The 24,058-nt window shown below is 34.1% G+C and overlaps 1 protein-coding gene across 4 annotated transcripts in view; it reads right to left on the bottom strand.

The window, feature by feature from the left end:
• Positions 1-1,480: 1,480 nt before the first annotated feature.
• Positions 1,481-24,058, bottom strand: part of LOC129753761 (G-protein coupled receptor Mth2-like) — a 143,719-nt gene continuing 121,141 nt past the window's right edge. Inside the window, exons 8-9 of one of the 4 annotated variants that reach the window (XR_008738955.1) lie at positions 23,422-23,720; positions 2,481-2,620 (exon numbers count right to left, since the gene is read on the bottom strand). Coding sequence is in view for 1 of the 4 variants with exons in the window: in XM_055749609.1 (XP_055605584.1) it covers positions 2,311-2,620 (310 nt within the window). In the remaining 3 variants the exon portion in view is untranslated. Of the gene's footprint in view, positions 2,621-23,144; positions 23,721-24,058 lie in introns of all 4 variants that reach the window. The other 3 variants (XR_008738954.1, XR_008738956.1, XM_055749609.1) reach the window with 3 other exon arrangements.

The following is a 24,058-nucleotide window of genomic DNA, read 5'->3' as shown; positions in this document are numbered from 1 at the left end:
AGGAATACTCCCTCTGAAGGATCGATTCAATTTACTATCACTCAGGTTCCTCATCAGGTGTGAGGTCATGAACCCATTGGTGATTGTGAATTTCGAAAGGTTACTTGAGCAAAATCTTCATACCAGATTTATGTCTATATACCATGTTTTCATGTCAATACAGGTAAACCCTTCTTCGTATTCTCCCACTCGTGTTTGTAGCTCTGACTACGTCAATTCTTCTGTCCAGTTTGATATGTCTATGCAGCAGGAAATTCGTGGAATCCCGGATCTGCATCGTCCTCTTTTGATTCCAAGAATTTTCGAAGCTAAATATAGACACGTCAATGCTGACAAAATGTACTTTACCGATGGATCACTTATAGAGGAAGCAACAGGATTTGGAGTGTTCAACGAAATATTTAGCGCCTCTTACAGTCTCCAGTCACCATGTTCTGTGTACATCGCAGAATTAGCTGCTATTCATTGCGCTCTGGATAGTATCGCCGCTCGACCTGTGGAACACTACTATATTATAACTGATAGTCTCAGCTCTGTTGAAGCAATCCGCTCCATAAGACCAGGAAAATTCACGCCGTACTTCATCGAAAAGATACGCTATATATTGACTACTTTATCAAGACGTCGCTTTTCCATCACCTTTGTCTGGGTCCCCTCACATTGCTCGATAGTAGGCAATGAGAGGGCAGATTCCCTTGCAAAGGTGGGTGCGATGGAAGGCAACATTACTTCTTGGCTCGGAGAAACTCTCTTATCAACTGGCAGCGCAAATGGGACGAGGATGAGAAGGGTCGGTGGTTCCACTCGATTATCCCAAAGGTAAGCCTTAAACCCTGGTTTAATAGGTTGAACTTGAGTCGGGATTTTAGTCGTATATTTTCAGGCCTCATGTCTAATCATTCTTCCTTGAATGCGGTACTCTATCGTATAAATATTGCTAGCAGCAATGTATGCGGTTGCGGCCTAGGTTACCATGACATCGAGCATAATGTTTGGTCGTGTGAGGACCACCTTGTCACCAGAGCAAACTGGCCCGAGGAAAACCACCCGACGTTCCAGTGAGGGATGTGTTAGCTGTGATGGACTTGGACTATATGTTCGAAATATTCCTTTTCCTAAAAGCTATTGATCTTCGACTATAATTCTTTTTATTTTTATGTTTCCCTACCTATCTTCTTTTTTCTTAAAAAAGTGAACTAGATATAAGCACACAATTGTAATCAAACAAAACGAGTTTGGCTCCTTAAAGCCTAAAGGTATGAGCCGTTTCAAATAAAGAATTTACAAAAAAAAAAAAGATCGTTTAAAAAAAGAATCCAGTGCACTCCTTTGTCGCTTTTATTATGACAGTAAAAAATTATTCTTCCTAAAAAATCAGAACTGAATTAAGAGTTAGGTATTGTGGCTATTTGTCATTGTTGGGGTCAAGGATGAGATGCTCAAATTACTTGAATGCAGTACATAATGAAACTCAACCATCTGTGTTTTACAACGATTCTTCTATTTTCTTGTTCAAGAGATACTGTTTTCCATTAAAATAACATACAAGTGTGCAGGTGTGTAACTCGTTGTGTTGGCTTTGTGCTTTCCTTCAACCCTAGAAGGTGGACACCCTAGTAGTGTTCAGTTTACGAGGTAGATAGCTTAACATTAAAAAAAATGGCCGAGAGTACCGTATTCGATTAATAACAATTGTTCACTATCTAAATATTTTAAGTTTTTTACATACCATCAGAGACACTTATCGTTAATTCTACATGTGGAAAACATTTGTCAAATGGAAATGATGTGATCGTAGTTCTATAAGTGATGCTTTATGAGGTTCTCTTTGAGTTAAATTTATCGATTAACTTTCAGCTTGACACTTTAAGTACGATTGTTTTTTTATCTGCTACATAAAATAATTTTTACGTTCATTTTAAGTACTGTTGAATAGAATAGCCTACACTATATTTAGTTGAACTGCTAAAGATTTGTTCTAATATTTTTGACACATTTTTCAAAATTTAATCTCTCTGCCAAACAATCTAAAATATGCTTCAAATGGATTGATCTAATCATGTTTGTACTAGTGATTATTTTTTGTTCGTTAAATCAACTATACGTTTTTCTTTGGTTGGTCAAATACGTCTTCCTCGTGGTAGCTCCCCAAGTTCGAAATTGAATGGCACTTGTTCTCGGATCGATGAAAATTCAATTTGAAATGCTCCCCGGCATCCAATTGTGCAGAACTTCAGACGCTCCCAAGATCACTTTCTTCGGTGGTTCGATCGAAGCTGATGGCCCGATCTATTGGGTATGGCTTTTGTTCTAGTCGAACGGATGATGCTGGAGATTCGTGTTCTTGCCGTTGTTGTTGTTGTTGCTGTTGTTGCTGTGTTTGATGCTGTTGTTGATGCTGTTGTTGATGATGGTTCGGATCGAATCGGGTCGCACCAGGGTCGGTATTGTGTTCGCCATCGTGTTCGCCGATGATTGGTCGATACTGTTCATCCGGTCCATCAGCGGTTTGTCCGACTTTGGCCCGTGGAATGAAGATGTGATGACCGTTGCCGTCGTACGCGTGCTGCAAGTTGACAGCGAGCCCTCCGCCCTCTCGCCGCCGAGTGGAATACCGAACCTGCAACAACGATGTTGGAATGTTAAAAACATTTACTAGGGCATAGGTTGGTGTGAAGAATTTAATTAAGATCTTGCTGGTGTCAAATTCGGTGTCGCGGAATAATGGATATCAACAATTTTTACTCTTGTGAATTACAAACAAGGAGACAATAATAAACAATGGACAATAAACTACATGCTTTATTATGAAACATTAATTCAATTTTTAATCCATTCGTAACGAAAAAAAAATGCTATTCGTTTAATTTTGAAGTGTGTACCGTGTACTCTTGATAGTTTTCCACTCCTTTTTTTAATCCTTAGCATACATGAACTGAAAACAAATTTTATTCTACAGAAACATCATTTTGATTAAATATTCAATCTGATTCGAACACACAGTTTAAAAATCTTTTAAACAATAAAGGTTTCATTCATTCTTTTTGGCTTGTCTGTATTGATGATTACGAACATTAAAAAAACAGCAGGAATATTTTCATTAGGCCGCTGCAGTGAAAATATCCAGAAAATCGATTGGACGTAGTTTCAGACGCTGCACAAGCTTACGAACGGAGTCATAGGGCTTTTTCAAGCCCTAATTCCCCTCTATTTTGTAAACAATCCAGAAAAAAACATATTTAGAATTGAAAGTTTTGAACAAAAATTAACCTATCTTGTGAATTTTTTTTCTGAGAAATTCAATGAAGGCTGTTTGGACCACCGCACGCACTAGAAAATGGAGTTATGTATGTTTTTACCCGCAACTCTCCTATATTTTTCAATAATTTCAGAAAAAAAGCGTGTTGGGACTTCCAAACTTTGACCCAAATGGTACGTCTCTTGTGTGATTATTTCCGAAGAATCCAATGAAAGCTGTTTGAGCCACCGCGCGCTTCGGAAAATGGAGTTATGGTTTTTTTAACTTCGATTCCCCTACATCTTTCAATTATTTAAGAAAAAACATTTTCTGACTTGAAAATTTTGAACAAAATGGTGCTTATCTTGTGTGATTTTTTCCAAGGAATCCAATGAAGACTGTTTGAGCCACCCACGCTTTAGAAAAATGTGTTATGGCTGTTTTATCCTCAATTTCCTTGCATTTTTCGAATTGTCAGAAAAAGTATGTTCGAACATGAAAATTTGGAATCAAATGGAACACCCATTGCCCAACATTTTTCAAATAGATATGAAAACCCATGTTTAAACTTGAAATTTTTAAACCAAGTGGAACGTATCTTGTGTGATTTTTCCGAGGAATCCATTGAAGGCTGTTTAAGTCAACGCACGCTTTGGAAACAGGAGTTCTGGCTGTTTTAACCTCAATTTTCCAATATGTTTCATTTTTTTCAGAAAACTGAGGGTAAAACAGCCATAACTCCTGTTTATAATCCACGCGGTGGCTAAAATAGGCTTCGTTGGATTCCTCGGAAAAAAACTACACAAGATACGACCCATTTTGTTAAAAAAATTTTAGCCGAAAATGCTTTTTTCTGATATTATTGAAAATGTAGGGGAATTGAGGGTAAAAACAGCCAAAAGTCCACTTTCCGAAGCGTGCGGTGACTCAAACGGCCTCCATTCGATTTTCCAGAAAAATTGCACAAGATTCTATTCTAGTCTGAAAGCTCCAGCAAGCAAAACCTGCATTTTAAATAATTTTCTTAGAGTTCAAATTTTTAAATTTGAAATGGTTAAAACTATTCTTGTGGAAGACTGATTTTCTCATTCTACCAAAAAATGAACTTTCAGAATAGGAAAACCCAATAATAATAAAAGACTAACTATATTCCAAGCTTATTTAAATTTTCTGAATGGTATAATACACAAAAATGTCTTCTTCCATACAAATTTCCATACAAAATTGAATTTATTCAGCTTTAATTTTACACTGATGCTTGGTGACCATAAACACATAAAAAAAAAATATGGGAGCAAAAAGTCTTTTTTGCAGCGGTCTTAATTGTTCATACTCAAACATATCATCATGTGAAAACTACTGACAGTTTTTTTTTAAGTGACAAAAAAAATTAGTATGTTTATGATTTATTTATAGACACTGTATCATACAGAACAAACCTTTTGTAGAATTCTAGACAACCTTGCGTAATGATTACAAAAAAATACATAGAAAATGATTCAACATTAGGGTGTGTTGGATTGCCACTTTCTGAATTTCAAAAAGCCTGTAGTATAAAAAGTTTCCTGTTTAGATCAAACAGACTAGAGATTTTTGCAGATTTTGAAAATTTATTTTAGATCCACGGGGATCCAGGTTTTGATTTCAAAATTTTGTATGAAAAATCGCTAAAATATGTTCGAAAAATTAACTTTTTTTGGTTATTTCTTGAAAACGTATTTTATTCTCCCGCAATGAATATAAAATTCCAATAAATGGAGCTTACTAAAAAATTCTGTGGCTAAAACTTTGCCCAAGACTGCAAAACGGTAGGAGAAGTGAGAAAATAGTTATATCGTCTGAAGTAGAGCAGTTTTTTTCATGGAAAGAAACTGGCGTCACGGACAAAATTTCTGTCCACATTCCAGAAATGTTTTTTTGAAAGAAAGTTGCTGATTTTAGATTCTTGAAATATTCTGATAAAATGTTTAACTAAATTTTCCATCATTTGAAAAAAATAAAATAAAAAGGGTTACCAGAAATTTAAAGTTACAGTTACAATGGTTTTCTAGAATTAAACCAAAATTAGGTCGAGGTGTATTTTTGAACTTACAATGCTCTGTGATGCAGAACTGCAATCTAGCTGTACTAAATTAACAGCGCCCAGGAATGAAGCGATAGAGATTTGATGTCTTCGACCACATTGCTCAGTTTCACAAGTAGTATTTATATTTCTCGCGTGAGTTTTCATAACGTCGTATGAAACAAAATGTAAACAAACGGTTTTATTACACAAAATTACAAAAACTGACGAAAACTAGTCGCAACGTTTTTCCATTTAGAACATTTGTAGCCTGAATGTTTTATATGTGAAATACAAATTTTAATGTTGTTTTGATAATTTTCGCAGCAGTTTTCTGTAAATTCTTAAGATGTTTCATGCGACGTTATGAAAGCTCACGCGAGCTCACGTGCCAAGGGGTCTACAAATATCGAGAAAAAATAACTTTTTGAAACTCAAATTAAAGCTTTGATGTCTTTAACAAAGTTGTTTATCTGGTCAAATACATACATTTGTGGAATATGTCAAAGATCTTTTATATTACCCTAAGAAGTAAAAGTGAATGTAAAAAAATACCTTGAAAAATAGATTTTTGTTAATCCGGAACCTTGTGAGTTGGAGAAAGTGGTTCGCTGTCTTCAAAACAAAGTTGGAAAAAGCCAAGATCTACAAGTTCTTCACACATTATGATGATTTAAGAAGTTTCTGAAGCTGTGTAGAAAGCATTGAGTGTATTGCAATTATTTTTGATGATAAATGCAACCTGTTCCATCTTAAATTAGCGTAGAGATCAGTGGAACTTTTTTTAATATTGTGTCAATTTTGATTGAATATTTTTTTAAATAAAAAAAAACTAATCGGCTTTGTTATTTCAATAAAACCGTTTGAAATGTTTCTTAATCATCGCTATAAATAAATTTAAAAAATATTTAAATAATTAATTTTATGATTCAAAATGTAAAAAAAAAACATTTAATCCATTTAAAAATGTTCATTATTTTTTTCATTGGGCAAAACAGGTACTTTTCCTACAGAAAAAAGAGTATTTTTAATCATATAAAACTCTGCCAGTTCCACTGATTTCCACAATAAGTTAAGATGGAAAAAGTTCCATTTATAATCAAAAATAATCACACAAAAGAAGGTGTTGCGATAATGTGCACTTTCGATGCTCTTTTTGATTTTTTGAAAATCATTGGATGATTTCTACAGAGCTTCAACAACTTTGAAAATCATCATAATGTATGAAGAACTTGTAGATCTTGTTTTTTCCAACTTCGTTCTGAAGACAGCGAACCATTTGCTTCAACTCACAACGTTCCGAATTTAAAAAAAAACTGTTTTTTCAAGGTATTTTGAACATAACCTATAACTTCTGAGGGTGATGTAACAGAACATTGACATATTTTATTAATTTATGTATTTTGTCCAGATAAACAACTTTGTTGAAGCAATCATTGCCCCAATTTGAATAATAAAAATGTTAACATATCTTCCGCTATTGATGGACCCCTTGGTAATAGGGGAGAGTGGGGATACTTGATCCCCTTTTCTTATTTTCACCATATCTTTTTGGAAAAAATTAGCAACTCGCCGTCTTTGTCATTTTCTGACAGCTTGTAACTTCAAGTTTCTATGCTCCAAAAATTTGAACGATACTTGAACCCGTTGATGAACTAGAAGCATTTTCGTGGGAGTAGAAAAATTGCGATTTTTCTGAAGTTAGGGGAGACTTGATCCCCTATTGAAAGAGACTTGATCTTTTATTCAGGAAGCCCTAATCCTTGTTTAAAAATCAAACAAAACCCCAATATAGAATGTTAATTGACTATTTTGGTCATGTTTGTTCTCAATTCACAATTTATAGCAGACATAAGAAGAAAATTCTATAACCTTGTCTCAACGCTAAAGCCATTGCATACTTAAAGGCGCTATTTTTTAATAATTATGAAAAATTAATTATTTTTGCTCTTTTCTTCAGACAATTTTTTGATAAATATGAGTTTTGGGATAAATATTAGTAATTTCGTAATCAGCTATCATAACGATCAATTCAGAAGAAAAATATGCCGTTTGGAAGGGGGATCAATTGTACCCATAATCAACATTTTAGAAAACTTTTTCTGAAAAAAGTTGAGAGTTTTCCATTATTTTGAAAATATGGCATTATGAAGTTCATTTTACGCTCGAACGATTGATACATTGGAACAAATATTTTTTTTTCATAATTTTCCCATGTAAGGAACATTTTAAAGTGATGAAAAAAGATCTTCAAGTTACATTTTGTGAAATTTTTCAAACAAAGTTCAATTACTCAAACAATTATTTTGTTAAAAAAATTTAAACTATAAGCATTGTTATTTTGCTCATTTTGGCACATTTTTCTAGAACATTTGATCTTTGTAAGACATTCCAGTTTCGAGATATAGCTAAGGAATCAAGTATCCCCAGGGATCAAGTATCCTCATTCTCCCCTATGCAATGAACTCACGGACAGTAGACAATATGCATAACAACAACTTGCTGAAAAGCCTAGTGCAACAAACAAACGCACACGAATCAGAAATATTATTTTCAAAGAGTGAAAAATACGCCTCTATGAAAAAAAAAAACTATTTGTAGTTGCAATGCCAATGCAGTTTTTTTTATCAACTTTGGTGTGCTTTCTCAGCATATAATCGAAAACTTTGAATAATCCAACTTAAAATTCTGAGCATTTGTCGTGTAAGTTATGTATCTTGCAACAAATTGACGGATATTGAATAACCTAAAACATGATGGTTTTTGATTAATTGTTTTTCTTTACAACTTTTATTTTCTCTCTATGTACTTTTTTTGGCGTTGCAAGTTATGGTAACCCTATTTAAGATTCATTCGTAATGAAAACAGAAATAAATTTTAAAAAAGTTTTTGAGTAATATAAAACCTTCAACGTAATTTTTTCCGAATTATATTAGATAAAATTTAAATTAAAAAAATTAAACCAATAATTTGATATTCAAAAAATATGTTTTAATCTTTTTCATTTAACCAGTTCCATTGCCAGAGATCTGCTGGCAGATTTATTTAGTTTATTTACACAGACGAACAACAGAAACACACGGACACACACACTCCAATTCAGCTGACACAGAGAGAAGAAAATCGATTATTATATCCAGTCAATGGTTCGACATGTGATAAAGATTCAAATTTGACACCAGAAGATTTTATATGTGATGTTTATTAGTTTGTGATTTAGAAACAGCTTTGTTGTTGTTAGCACATACGAGAAGGGGAATTAGTACGGACTATTCATGCAGATATTTATATGTTCATGCTGTTAGATTTACGAAATTGAAGCTTAATATGTAAACGATTGGTTTTTAAACGTTTTTATTACTCATGTGTACGATTCAACGTTTATTCGTAGATCACGATTTGCACCGTTTGTACATTTCAATAGGGAAGGTGTATTCTTTGTTGGCGATTGACAGAAAATATGAGACCCGAAGGTTTTGTGCAAGGATGTTGAAAACAGTGACATGCCCCTTCCATCTGTGTATTGGGGGCTCCCGTAAAATAATCAATCATTTAGGGAAAAGGATGCTAATAGAACTACCCAAAGCAGCCATATTTACTTCAACGAAGGCTTTGAAAGTTATATATTGGCTGACAAATAACTGTTAAATTCGCTTTTGCGAATTATATGTGATTATCTATATATATATAAAAATGAATTTCTGTCTGTCTGTCTGTCTGTTCCCTATAGACTCGGAAACTACTGAACCGATTTGCATGAAACTTGGTAGGTGGGAGTATTGGAGGTAGGGGAAGGTTCCTATTATAGTTTGAGACCCCTCCCTTTCTCATGAAGGGGGGGAGGGGCCTCCCAAGCAAAAATCAATATTTCGCATAAATCGAGAACGCATCAAGTAAATGGTATCAAATTTAGCATGGGGTGGTATTTGGGTACAAGGAATATTTCTATGAATATTAGGTACCCCTCCCTCCTCTCAATGGGGTGATAGGAAGGGGGTAGGGGGGCTACCTTACAATTTATCATACAACTCGAAAACTAATCAAGATATTGGAACCAAATTTGGCATGGGAAGGTATTTGGATACGAACTCTCTTTCCAATAGAAAGGGGGGGGGCCTTTTTTATTTTTTTTACATAACTCAAAAACTAATAAAGCAAATGGAACCAAATTTAGCATGGAAGGGTATTTGAATACGAAAAATATTTCTATGATGATTTGAGACTCATCCCTCTTTCCAGTAGGGAGATATGAAGGGGGGAGGGGCCTCTTTTATAATTTTTTACATAACTCAAAAACTAATCAAGCTAATGGAACCAAATTTGGCATGGGCGGTTATTTGGGAAAGTGACATGTACAATCATTAGAACATGTCACTTTCCCAAATACCCGCCCATGCCATGGAGACCCCTTCCTTCTTCCATCGGGGAGTAAGGAAAGAGGAAGGGGAGTTTCATACAATCTTTACTGCATAACTCGAGAACTATAACCGCAAATGGAACCAAATTTAGCGTGGAATGATATTTGGGTACGAGAAATGCTTCTATGAATATTTGGTATCCCTAACTCCTTCAAAGAAGTGGATGAAAAGGAGGGGAGAGGTCTTCCTTTCAATTTTCAGTATAGTTGGAGAACTGATTAAGAAAATTGAACCATATTTGGCATGTGAGGGTATTTGGAGACGAGAAATGTTTTTATAATAAATTGAAGCCCCACCTTTTCTCAGCGGAAATATATGAAGGGGGAAAAAGGGGCTTCCATACAAATTTTTTGCATAACTTGAGAATAAATCGTGCAAATGATACCAAATTTGGCATCATAAAGTATTTGAATACGAAAAATATTTTAGGAATATTAAGTTTTCACCCCTCCATTTAATGGGGAGAACGGAAGAGAGGATGGTACTTCCTTTCAAGTTTATGCATAACCCAATAAATTACAACGCAAATAAAACGAAATTTGGCATGGGATGCTATTTTAATACTAGCAATTTTCCTATGTGAAACGATTCCTTTCTTGCAGTAGGAGGATAGAATTGGGAATATAGGAAGGGAAGAGGAATGCATTTAACTTTTTTTTTGCAAAATCCGAGAAATGGACAAAACTTTACATAAAAAGTCATTTTGGTAAGATTCTATGATTATCTGACACATCATCCTCCTTTCAGTGAGTAGGTACATAGGAGGAGGGAAGTGAGCCCAATACAATAGTGTTAGCATAAGTTCTTAATTTATGCTAACGAAGCCAACAAAAGGAAACAAATATGGCATGGAAAGGTACTTGGTTACGAGATATGTTTCTACGATTGTTATACACTCTTACGCTTCACAGTGTTGAGAGGGGAAGAAAGGAAGGGGCTCCATATAAATGTTGTTGTAAAGCTCAGAAAATTATCAACCAATGTAACTATATATGATATAAGAGGATTTTGGGGAACGAAAAAAATGGGTATGATTATTAAAGATCCCGTCCTCCATTCAGCAGGGGGTGAAAGGAGAGACAGGGGGGCTCTCTTATCAGTTTTAAGAACATATCAAGCAAAAACAACCAGATTTCATAAGTTAGATTGTTTGCGTAAGATTAATTTGAGACCCTCCTTTTTCAGGGCGAAGCTTAAAGAAACAGATAAAAATTATCATATTTTTAACACAAATTCACAGATCAAGATTCAGAAAAATTGTTTGAGTCATCTTTGTACTGCAATTCGAAACTCCAGCTGTAGTTCTCATTTTAAAGCGGTTGCTTATGAATTTTGTTGTTATTTGATTTAAAATAATGCCAACAAAACAATAAAAAATTTAAAAGTTTCTGAAAATAACATTTGTTTTTGAAAGGTGTAGCAAAGCACACCGGGTCAGCTAGTATTAATATAATTTTATTAATTTTATTTAATTTTACTGACTTATCGGTGAATGTTATGTTCTCATAGTGAGAACATTTCAACAATTGAAAATTATAGATGGATAGAAGAAAATTAGATGAAAATTTCAGGTGTTGAATGAATCGGTGGTAGTGAATTTTTAAAAAGCATTTTCACCAAATACATAACTTTTGTTCCAGCACGGATCAAAAATTTTGAAATGTTTGAATCGGACAGGGTTGAGTCTAAAACAAACACAAAAGTTGGTCTTGCGTAGTTCGCACCGCAAAACTTGCAGTGCGAACGAACAAAAGGAAAGCATGTGTAATTTTTTTCTAATCTAATCCTTCTATAATTTCCAATTCTTGAAATGGCACATGAAGCAGCTTCGTGGACAAAAGAAAAAAATGAGTTTCTGCTGGTCCGGTGGACAAAACTTTGGACCGGAATGTCATGCGTGCTTACACCTGCAGGAAGACAGCCTTCGTTCGGAATGTTGCCAAAAAAAGTGGGATACCTTCGTAGCACTGTCCATCGTGCCAAATACAGTTTTGGTGTAAAGACATATAAGAAGCAGAAGAAGCCGAAGCGGAGTCAAAAACAAGCTGCTTCTCTAAAACCAAGAGCTGTGTGGGAATCGGTGAGCGTTATCTTAAACGGCCAAATCTATTGCATGTTGGATGACAAAACGCTTCCGGGTGACCAGTATTATATACTTTGGGATGGCCAAAGTGTTGAAGAAACAGAGACATCATTTTTTGCAGAAAGATTTGATGAAAAAGCAATGGTTTGTCAAGCCATATATAGTTGAGTGTGGCATGCACTCCAAGCCGTTCGTGAAAACTAACACAATGAATACAGCTTTTTACGTCCAAGGGCTTGTGCCTGAACCGCCACCCGCTGCCCATGATCCGCAAGCACGATCATCCAGTAGGGGAAAAGTTCATATAACGCCCCATGTGGCTGATACGCGCCACCCTTGTTTTTAAGAATCTGAAACATTTTAAGCCTGCAAAATATTACCAATTTGTTTTAAATGTTGTGATTGGTCATGGCAAGAATGATTTTTTCTTTAAAATTCTCCTGTGTCGTGATAATTTCACAATTTAGGTTTTTCTTCCTTTCGATCTAAATTTTAAAACACTTTTAATAAGGTGTCACCAAGTAGAGAAAAACGAATAAGACAATATTTTCTGACACATGGGTAGAGGAGAATCTAAACTATGATTTAATGCTAAAAAATCATACTGAACTCGCTAAGGTATGATTTTTATGGGTAGGTTCTATCACGGCCCATGCGCTCGTTATAACGCGCTAATCGTAGTAGGCTGAAAATAGCATTAATTTTTCAAAAAGGCCAATTTTCAATGAAAATGAACAAAAAGTCTAAAACCATATTTTGAGCGTTAATTCAGCCCAAAAAATCTACTTTTCATTTTTTTTTTAATTTTGATTAGTCCATTTTGATTTTTTTTCAGTCAAAGTGTCTGTAAGTATTGGTGTGTTTTCGGTCTTCGGCTGCTTTCGGGTGTGTTCGGCTGCTAGGCGCGTATTTGCAACACAGTTTTGTTCTGTGGCTTTGAATAAGGTTTAAAAAAATCAAGTTTTTGAATCAACTATAGCAATTTGAGTAATAAATAATCATAGGCATTTGTAGAAAACACTTTTCTTCAACGATTTCACCCATTTTTAACACAATTTGTACGTGGAATACATAGAAAATCAGCAGTTCGCTTAGGTGGCGCATAATAGGGCATGTTCCCCTACCTACTGTTTGAACTGATTTTCCATAAGTTCATTACTCCCAGACACGATGGCTTGGTACAAATCCAACAAAATCCAGATCGTATCGTATACTTCTCCACAAGATGAATCCGCCGACCTGTTCTCAAGCGAGTCCGATTGAAACTGTTTGGTTTCATGCCTAACCATATTTCAGAAAACATGTGAAGCCTGCAGATTCTATTGAAAAATTTGCAAAAGACTAAAAAAGTAGACTTCGCAAATCAGTCTACTGAGCAATCTTAAATCAAAAATTCGATCACTGGCCTAAGATTGACTATTATAATTTAATTTTCTTTTGATTTTCTGTAAAAGAAGACTATAGAGAACAGAAAAGTGAAAAAAATGGATAGCTTTTTAATTGTATTCATACTATTCATTTTAAATCGTGCTTAGGCATAATAGGATACCCTAAAGACGGATTTCACGCCAAATAGACACGAAGCTGGCATGCCCCTTTAAGAATTTAATGAAACATTGTGAGCATATTGTTATTACTTAGTAAAGCAACTTGGTATACTTAGTTTTTAAAAAAATTATCTAGACTAACATTTGAAAAGGGCCAAACTTTTCAGGTAAAAATTTTATAAACATTTTTAGAATTTCAATTCCTACAGCAGAAGCAGAGAGTTTTGAAAAAATAATTGAATTTTCTGAAAAAGAAAGTTGATTTTTTCTTTAAATCCTACACTGAGAAAAATGCATTTCAAAAACTTAAACTCAATTTCCCAAAAAATGCCATTTCAGAATTAAAATTTTTTTCCTAGGAAGGGCAAATTTTGTTTTTTTTTTTTCAAAGCCTGAAATAATAAGGCCTATAAGTAGTAAAGAAACAAGTCTCAGGTTATCTCAAAAATTTATTTTCTTTTTTTTTTTTTAAATACACCAATGCAAAAAACTATTAGTTTTGAATGAAAATTATCCACTTAGAAAAATATTTTATTTGAGTATGGACTAAGTTTTTGATAGAAAAACTCTTTTTCCTTAAATATGCACAAGTTGCAATGTTTAAACGATGTGTAGGCATTATTACTACCCGTCTTAGGAAAAAAAAATCATCAAATTCTAAGATGGTGATTTTTTGGGAAAAATAAGTTTTAGTTTTTCTAAAGCATTTTTCTCAGTGTGCGATTTTTAAACATTTTTGTCAAGATTTTTTCCTAAAAAATCAATAATTGTTTTCAAAACTCTCTCGTATACCACATTTGTGTAGGGATTGTTGGAATGTAGAGCATTAAATTTTCCCAAGAAATTTGTCTGTATATGTTAATGTTATGGTTATAAAAATGTGAGCTCTGGATTGTTGCACACCAATAAATAGTTCGGGTGCATGAATTGAAATAACTGAAATAATTATTTTTTAATGTTTTTGGATACTGTTGTCAGATAAATAGCCGAGTAATTAAAACCCATTATTTTTATATTTTATTGATTTCTGAGTTTAAACTTCAAAAGCAAAATAAAAGGTGGGCAGAATACCCTACCTTCCCACAGTTTAGCACAGGCTAATTTAATAAATCGAATAATCGCAATCTTCGATAGGGATTCAAGATGATTTACAATCAGTTTTGGTGGTTGGAAGAGTATCTGAAATTCTTTTTATGGCGTGCAAATAACCATTAACCAATTAACTTAATGGTTGATGTTGGTAATAAATTCAACAAATGGGATCCAGTCTAAGGATTTCGACCGAAAGTAAAAAGAGCGATAAGTGCATCAACTGCATGTTTGTCAATTTTAATTTAATCAGAGGCATACGTGGAATGACTTTTAATAGCTTGCGTTGGCGCTGTAAGACTGTATCAATTCAGTCGAATTTTGTAATTTTGTAAAATTACAACCTCCCTCCCCCAATAGCGAGCACTAGGACCGCACTTGGGTGGTATTCGGACTTCGGAGTACCACAAATTTTATTATTAAATATATCAAGTCAACAGAAATTCAAACAAGATTTTCGGCAGTTTTGTTAAAATTGATTGAACTTTTATACGTGTGTGCAAGGACTAATAAAATCGTGTACACGAGTGGCGATTCCCGCTCGTCTACGATTTTTACCCGTAAAGGTTCGCCAAAGCGCGAGCAGGCTGTGAAAAAAAATCCCTTAGGTTCGCGAACCATAGGAAACACGAGCGAGGCAGTCCAACCAGCAGACGATTCTTTTGGATTTTGAATCCTGTCTCGCTCGTGGAAATCGTAACATACATGAAAATTTTTCCCCGCGATTTTGGCTCACGAACCATTTAGCGAAAAGGTTCATGAACTTTTTTTTGGAAGGGAACGCGTGGTTATTCGATTTTCTTCCGTAGGCAGGCTGTGCGTCTCTTTAGGTACGCGTACGGGTAATAAATTGTGCTTCAAGCAGCAGCAGGAAGTTCTTCATTTTCCACTGTTCTTTCAATTATTGCATGGAATATTTCTGTTTTATTTTTAAGTTTATTAAAAAAAAATTTTTTTTTTAATAACTTACAGTGTTTTAAGATTAACGAAACTCTAAATATTAAATCAAATTCATTCTGCCATGTCAACTCCTGGGTGGTCAATTAAACAAAGCTTTTTGACAAAATTATGGATTAGAATGGACACAAGAAGGCCCTAATAATGATCTTTAACAACCGTTCAAGGAATAAATAATCAAATCAAATCTTAGAGCCTTACAATTTCATCCAAATCACTACATTTCTGTAGTAGAGGTTGAGTGTAAAATTCCATAACTGTTTTTTTTAAATTTGGACAACCACGATTCCATATGTAAAGCTTCAATAAGAAAACACATGCAAACGTATCAATGATTATTTTGGATTAAAGTGAATATCATAAAAAAATGATAAATTAATTCAATAATAATAATAATAATAATAATAAAGAAGAGTTTTTCAAGTTTTCAAGTGTTTCAAGTTCAAGTAATTTTTCTTTAAAAAAAACTTTCTTGAGGGGTTTTGGCTTGAGGGTTACAAATATCTACGGAAACTTGCTTTTTCACCACCTTATTCACATGCCCCTAAAAGGATGAAAAAAAAAATGAAACCTTTAGTTCCAACGGCTTTTGCAAAGAATTGAATTCTTTTTAACTTATAAGAAGACGAAACAATTTTCCAAGAAGATAAAAAACCCGAATTATAAGAGTGCGTACTTTATTTTGTCAAAGCGAAAACGGACTTTGACCACAATAACGGGACGGTAGTTTTTAAATATTACAATAAATTCATGTTATTCTCAATTCAAATCTTTTTAAATAAAAAAATGAGTATGAAAAATGATCAATGATAAAACCGATAGAATTAATGATACGTCGGAAAATAAATTACAAATTTGCATTGTTATTTTTAAATTATTATAATCTCTAACATTCACTCTGAATCTGATCTTTATCTTACTACTGGATTTGAAATCACCTTTTATTGTCTGAATTTCCTTCGATTGAGCTTCTTGAATTGATTTCTGCAATTTTTTTATCTACCATTTTTTCGTCATTTTTATCTACTTATAATCTGAAGATTATTTTTCGATCATCAAAATTCACAACGCAACTTTAAAATGAATAACTCCAAATTAATTATTCATTATTTATGATTCAAAACTATCAAAATTCTTTTTATGGGTTCATCACTCTATGTTTCGAACTGTTAGTAAGTACGGAGTTTGTTTTTCAGATTTTATTTTAACATTTCTGAATCCGCTTATACGAATTTTGCTATTAAAATTTATATTTTCTCACTCTTTGCATAGAGTTTGGAATGGACAAATTAATGATTGAAAATTGCTTATTCCAAATTCAAAAATATTCAGTTGAAATTCATTTTGGAATAGGGAATCCTGATTTTGGAATTGTGATTTTATGATGACTCAATTCTAAATGAAAAAGTCACACTTTACTATTTGAATTGGGAATTCTTAATCCACAAATTAGATTCAAATATTCGTAGAACTTATTTCAAAACTCAGAATTCGAATTTAAATTGTACAGTTTCAAATTAAGTATCACGAATATGAAATTAAGAATTTATGAGAAAGAATTTTCAATCCTAATTTTTTAAATCAATTGTATAATTTTGAATCCAGAAAAGGAATTTAAAAAAATGAATTTTGAATCGTGAACATTGAATTATTTGTTTTCAAATTTTGTTCATCATTCGGATTTTCAGCTGAAATTAGGAATTTGAAATATCAATCGCATCTAACATATTGGCTTCTAGATTGGCTTCAGCGCTTCGTCAACGTATGACAAAATTGACAGAGAACATGCAATTCAAGGTCTGCATTTATCTTGATCCGCGATATAATTTTCTTGGGTCCAAAAGGATGACGTTTCAGGACAAAGAAGCTGCGCAGGTAAAAAAAATCTTAAATTATTTAATAGCTTAATATTTATTTTTTCTCATATTAACCTCATTTCAAAATGTTATATGTTGTCGATGAGTTTATTTGAATTACGCCACAATGAACCGTGTAAAATCTATGCTAATTGCGGGAAACCGTGTAAAAAACTGAGGTCTCGAGTCTCATGTCTCATTTCTAAGGTCTCAGGCCTCATGTCTCTAACCTTCACAGCTTTAGAGCTTAGATCCTCCTACCTTTGAAAAATTTTAAGTGTTTTTCATTGAAAAGGACTTAAAAAAATTACTACAAGATACCGTGTTGACTGCGAAAACTGCGTAAAACTGTACTGATTCCGGAAAATCGTGTAAAAAACTGTGCAAAAAATTTCTGTGTACTCCACTACCTTCTACTAAGTGCATAACCGACCGAGAATGCTAGCAAGTAACTAATGAAATACTAGTATATGAGTTTTTGGATTTCCTTTGATTGAGCTTGTTGAATTTTTTTCCTGCTATTTTTAATTCGTCATTATTATCTGCTCATAAACTAAAAATTATATTAGAGAAATAGCGATTCTTTCTTATCTAATGTTGTCCGATTTCCCGGTTTTATTCAGGTTTGCCTGGACATTCAATACAAAATTTTGAAACAGTCCGGGCCGGCCCGGTTGCCTGGATTTCATTGAAAAATGCCTGGATTTTGCCCGGTTATATTCACTTTATTTGGAAAATCAAAATAACAAACTCCTCCAAAACGGAATTTATTGAGAAAAAATAATCATGAAAGGTGTTTTGGAACTTAAAGTACGATTCAAAACCTGTCGATAAGTTCTGATGAACAAAAAAGTTTTTTTGCCCAGATAATGCTCGGATTTATGGACATTTTTAAAATTATTTGCCCGGATTTTGCTAGGTTTTTATTTAAAATTGCCCGGTTTGTCCGGCTCGGAAACACGTCAAGCGAAATGAATTAACATTGAAATTCTTAATTATCTTAATGGTTTTCCCTCGCTTTCAAAACTTCATCGCACGGTTAATGCCTCCTTTTTTCTGCCATGACATGAAATTTGAAATTCCAAACTTATATAACTTCCTCAATTTTAACTTCGGAAGAAACTTGAAAATAACAAAGGGAATACAATTAAGATGCCGAAGTAGCACATTTCTAGATTGGACTCGTATTTTTTTTTATTCTTTTGCCACCCCATACATCTTTTTAGGATGCGGAGGAACTTTTTATCCTTCGGATAATTAAATCAATATTTTTTCTATCTGTTACTGGGCCAGATTGCATCCTTTCGAAACTCTATGTACAAATTTGCCAAATTTGACGTTGTTTAACATCAGAAAGGACAAACTTCAATTCACAAATTATATACATCGTTTAAATTTACAACATTGTAAATTATTTTCAAGAAATTGTTATGAAAACTTTGAAAAATCGATTCATTTCATCTGTCCACGCGTTGCATTTGGCGCAATCAACAACCATGTGGAGACAAAATAACGAAACGGAAAACACGACCATCAAGTGTGCAATGCGTTTTCCAATTTGGTTCACGAACCAGAATCGCGAGGTTCGCGAGGTTTTCTGCCACGGCTCGCTCACGATTTTCTGGCGATCGGATTCCCCTTGAAAAAAATCCCCTACAATCACGTGTTTGCTGAGTCGCGAACCTACTGTGGTCAGAACTTTTGTGAACTACGCGCGGTTTTGTTTCTTGGCTGCTCCGATTTGAATACGATTTTTTTAGTCCTTGCGTGTGTGTACTGAATTTGTAAACAAAAATGTTAATGGTTTTTTTTCATCTAATTCATTGGGAAAATCAGAAATTTAACAAATAGAACCTTTTAGCAAAATTATGAATGATGAGATATTGGAATAAGAGACAGGTTTGGAATGCCCATATCGGGCACGTGAAATACCTCTATGAAGAAAATATAGATTAACCACATTTTTTTTGCTGTTAATAATTGAAAAATAAAATCTATGCTCTAATTACAATCTTACAGTGAACATTGATGAGTTTAATACTTATCTGATAAAAATGTGATAATAACAAAAGATTCCCATGAAATATGGCCATACCCCAGCAACCAAAAGCCACATATTTACTTGAATGAAAGCTTTAAAAGTTACATATTGGCCGACAATCAGAGAATCAACAGCCCAACAATATAGGTATTTGATAGAAGGGCTAAACCAGAAAAAGTTAAATTTCGCTATCGGACGCCATCTTGAAATCAAAGATGGTGGCTTCCACTGAACTTTAAAATGCTGTTTTTTAATGAAAATCTCATAAAAAAAATCCCACAATATGGATAAAGGTTAAAAAGGATCAACGAGTAGAAGACAAATTTCGCTATCAGGCGTCATCTTGAAATCCAAGATAGCGGCTTCCACTGAACATTAAAATGATTTTAATTACAGAAAATCACTTGAAATTAACCCACAATATTGGGTCATTGAGTAAAATGGCTTGATCAGTTTAATTCGAATTTCTCTATAAGACACCATCTTGAAATCCAAGAAATGATTTCAACCAGTCTGCAGCCTATTTTAAGCGAAAACGACACTTTTTGATCCCTGAAGAAGATCAAAAACGGACTGAAACGTTGGATACATAAAACAAAAATCGTTTTCGCTCTAAAGAAGATTGCAAGCCGGAATTTCCCTAGAAAATACACAACAATCAGTCGATTCCCAAACATAAAAAGATGGCGGCTTTCTCTATTCTTTTCAAAGCTGTAAATTACTGAAAATCTCATGATACATTCCAAGATACGCCATCTTGAATTAATGATGGCTTCAGGTAGCCAAATTCGACTTCTTCTAGTTATTCCTTCCACCTAATACTCATATAGAAAGAATTTCGTATGATTTCAGTAATTAAAATTATTTTAATGTTCAGCGGAAGCCGCCATGTTGGATTTCAAAATGGCGTCTGATAGCAAAGATGAACTTCTATTCGTTTGGTCCTTTCACCCAATACCCACATTGCGGGAGTTTCATGCGATTTTCACTGATTAACAGCATTTTAAAGTACAGCAGAAGTCGCCATCTTGGAATTCTTTATGGCGTCGGATAACGAAATTTGACTTCTATTAGTTTAGTTCTTTCTCTCAATACTCAATTGATTTTCAGAGATAAAAAGCATTTCAAAATTCATTGAAAACCACCATCTTGTATTTCAAAATGGCGTGAGATAGTGAAATTCGGCTTCTACTCATTGAGCCATTTTACCCAATACCAATATTGTGGGGGTTTCATGCGATTTTAAGTCATTTCAACATTTTATAGTTCAGCCGACGCCGCCATCTTGGATTTCAAGATGGCATCAGATAACGAAATTCGACTTCTTCTAGTTGATCTCTTCCATCTCATACTCATAATGTAAGAGTTTTATGCGATTTTCAGTCATTTAAAGTATTTTCAAGTCGAGTAATAGCCACCATCTTGGAATTTAATATGGCGACGGACAGCGAAATTCGACTTCTACTCGTTGATTACTTTCACATTATAACCATATTGTCAAGGTTTCATGACATTTTTAGTCAATTACAGCTTTGGAAATAAAAGCGGAAGCCGCCATCTTGGATTAATGATAGCGTCAAGCCAAAAATAAATCCTACTTTTCTGGCCCTTCCACTCAATACTCATATTGTAGAGATATTCATTCCACTTCCGGTAATTTAAAGTTTTCAATGATTTTTTTTATTCAAACTCAAAACAAACACACATAACTTATAAAAATTTGTTAAAATGGGAATTCCAATTCAAATATGTACTATCTTATTTCAGTGTGTAATGTTTTGACATCTTGATCGAGAACTGTCACTAAGTTTTATGGCGGTTTAATATTCAAGCACTCAATGCTATTATATAACATGCAAAAGATAGCAAACTTTTAGGTTTGTGTTTCATTATAATTTAAACATAGCATTGATAACTCTTTTCTAAAGAACAAAAACAGAAAGTTTAATAAAAACTTTATTAGCGTTTTCAAAACTATCTGTAAACAAATGGTCGATTCAAGAACATAAGCATTTTGCATGACCATAATGAAACCGCCATAAAACAAACAAAAAATGCTATTATTAAACCATAATAAAACATCCTAATGCTAGTTAGCTTAATCTGTGTTACTTGGGAAGGGTGCAATTGAGATATAGAGAGAATTAAAAGGCCGCTGGAAGTTGAATAGAAGATCATTAAGGGGGGGGGTAGGGTCTAACACTTTCAAAAAATCGAGTTTTTTATTTTTTTATTTTCTTATTGTAAAACATTTCAAGAATGTTGTGTCAAATTTTCAAGTCAATTGAAGCAAAACTGTAGAAGTTATAGGCCTTTATCTCCCCCTATCTAATACTGCAAGAAAGCAAGAGCAGAAACTTCAAATGCGTTTTTCTCGAAAGCACATTTTTAAAGTCCGTGGACATCGTCATTTGAAAACTACTTATCCGATTCTTTTCAAATTTGGAACATATTTTCTACATATAAAATACCAGACCCCAACGTTTTTCTTTTTTGATTTTTTTACTTTGGGGAGATTTTACAGGTGAAAAATGGCGGATTTTCAAGTGAAAAATCGTAATTTTTACTTCAAACAGCCACAAAAATTTCATAAAAATATTTTTTAGTAAAATAAAAACGTTGGGGTCCAGAAAAACATCTATTAAAAATATTTTGCTCGGATTTTTTGACATCAGATGATTCTGTGCTGAGATACAGTGTCCACTGCAAATCGTGTTTTCTAAAAGGCATCCTCGAAAGTGCTCCGTCCCCGGCTCATTTTTCAATATTTTTCTACGAAAAAATTACTAAATGTTCTTTTAACAATGCTTTGTATAATGCAAAAAATTTTAATACATTTGTTTGAACGATAGCTCTAGAAAAAAATCGTGAAAATGGTGTTATTTTTATACCCGTTAGACCCTACCCCCCCCTTAAGACTTGTTTTAGAACTTGAAAATATCAATAAGAACTTAAATTTTGAGCTGCATAGAACGTAACTCAAATCAATGATGTGGCTGAGAAGCTTTTTTGTACCTGCTGTATGGGACTTTTGATTGCTTGGGTATGGCATCGCATCCCTAACTATGTTTTATGCAAAAGAACTAGGATATCTAAGATTTTGTCCAAATTTCAGCCTTGGCGTATGCTTAACATCAGTTTCTACCATTTCCAAAAATCAAACGGAAACATTGCAAATGGAACGGAAATAAAGCTCAAAACAAAAATATGCGCATTAAGCCCACTCGGTTTTGGAAATCGGCTATTTTGACCTATTTTATTATAAAATAATTTTCTCGAAAACTGTAAAGGATTTTAACAAAAAAAATTGCTCTTACGTAAACGAAACAGAAGTTTGCTCATGTGCGTGTATTTTTTTAATTTCTATCTATTGGAATATGGAAAAAAAAAATGAGTACTTTCCTTAGTATGCGCATTTAGCCCTCCCTCCCTTACCTATTTGTAAACTAATAATGCATAAAACACATTATTCTCGCAAGCATTTGTTACTTAGAGTGGCAGTTTAGTTTTAACGTATGATTAATTTCCAATTAACATTGAACAAACTCCACAAAGGTTTTCCATTGGCCCTTTTATAAATCCTCATGAGGTCAATAGTTCTCAGTTCCACCCCAAAGGAAGAAATCTACACATAATTTCGAACACCACGAAGCTATTGCTGATTTATGTATTTTTTTTCTACTGCCCAGACGACCAAACCACTTGTTGTTAGTAGCTACAGGCCTCCATCATGAGGGGGTAAGGAACGTTTACTGCCGGCCGATTGTTATGGTTTAGTAGTGCGCGATTTGTGCGCGATTTGGGCGGGGGTGGAACAGTGAACTTATTAGGAGAGAAAATCCACATGGTTTACCTAAACAAAGCCGCCAACAAACCGAGGGGCAAATTTCGTGGTTTTTGTTTTTTTTTTTCGGATGAAGATTTTTTCCCGCCATCAAAGTGTGGTGCTCGCCCAAACACAGCTATTGGATCGCTCTATCTATTTGAACATGCTTATTCTGAGGGCATGTGGATTGGTGGGTGTTTAGATGAGTGGATGGTGGGGGTGGTGAGGTATGGGTTGAACCCGTCTTGTTTAGGGTGTTTTTCCGTTTTCTTGTTCTCATTTTTTTTTGGTTTTGCTCACGTACCAGACAGGTGGGAGGGATTGGTTGATTCATTGGTGGATCACAATTATCACATTAATCTGCGAGCCACTCCTCGGTCGATTACGAGAGGCAACATTGCCATAAATCATAATTTTTGCGCACTATCATATTTGGACTTATAATAGCTGCAAGGTATGATTCCATAAAGCGATGGCCGGGTAATATTTTTTTTAATACGTGTTGTCAGTCTCTTCTGTTACCGTGTTTCAGCACTGGAAAATTTTCGATACTGTTGATCTTGCCACTACTTCTAGGACTCGTTCAGCGGCGTCACCGAAGTGCTGGAAACGCGTTTGGGATTGGGTTTTGTGTTTGATAATTTACCGAAGAGAAAAGAAAGAAAAATAATTTTATGAAATTTTGAAATTAAACTTATCGACAATTTAATTTTTTTTTATTTGAAGCAGCTGTTGCGGTCGCCAATTCGGTGTAATCCAATCGCCGGTTAACCTGAGAAAAGTTAATTTATAGAAGGGACGCAAATACACTCTTAATAAGGAATAGTAAGGCAGTTCGAAAAACAGGATAGAACGCTAGCAGATTCCGTAGAGCAGCCGTTTGATGCAGTCATAGCGCGCAAGTAGAGTTGGGGAAGGAAGTTTTTTTTCGATGATGAGTT

The sequence above is a fragment of the Uranotaenia lowii genome, chromosome 3, assembly GCF_029784155.1.
Source record: "Uranotaenia lowii strain MFRU-FL chromosome 3, ASM2978415v1, whole genome shotgun sequence".
Lineage (NCBI taxonomy): Eukaryota > Metazoa > Arthropoda > Insecta > Diptera > Culicidae > Uranotaenia > Uranotaenia lowii.
The sequence above is the reverse complement of the archived record's forward strand: the minus strand, read 5'-3'. Positions and strand labels throughout refer to the sequence as shown.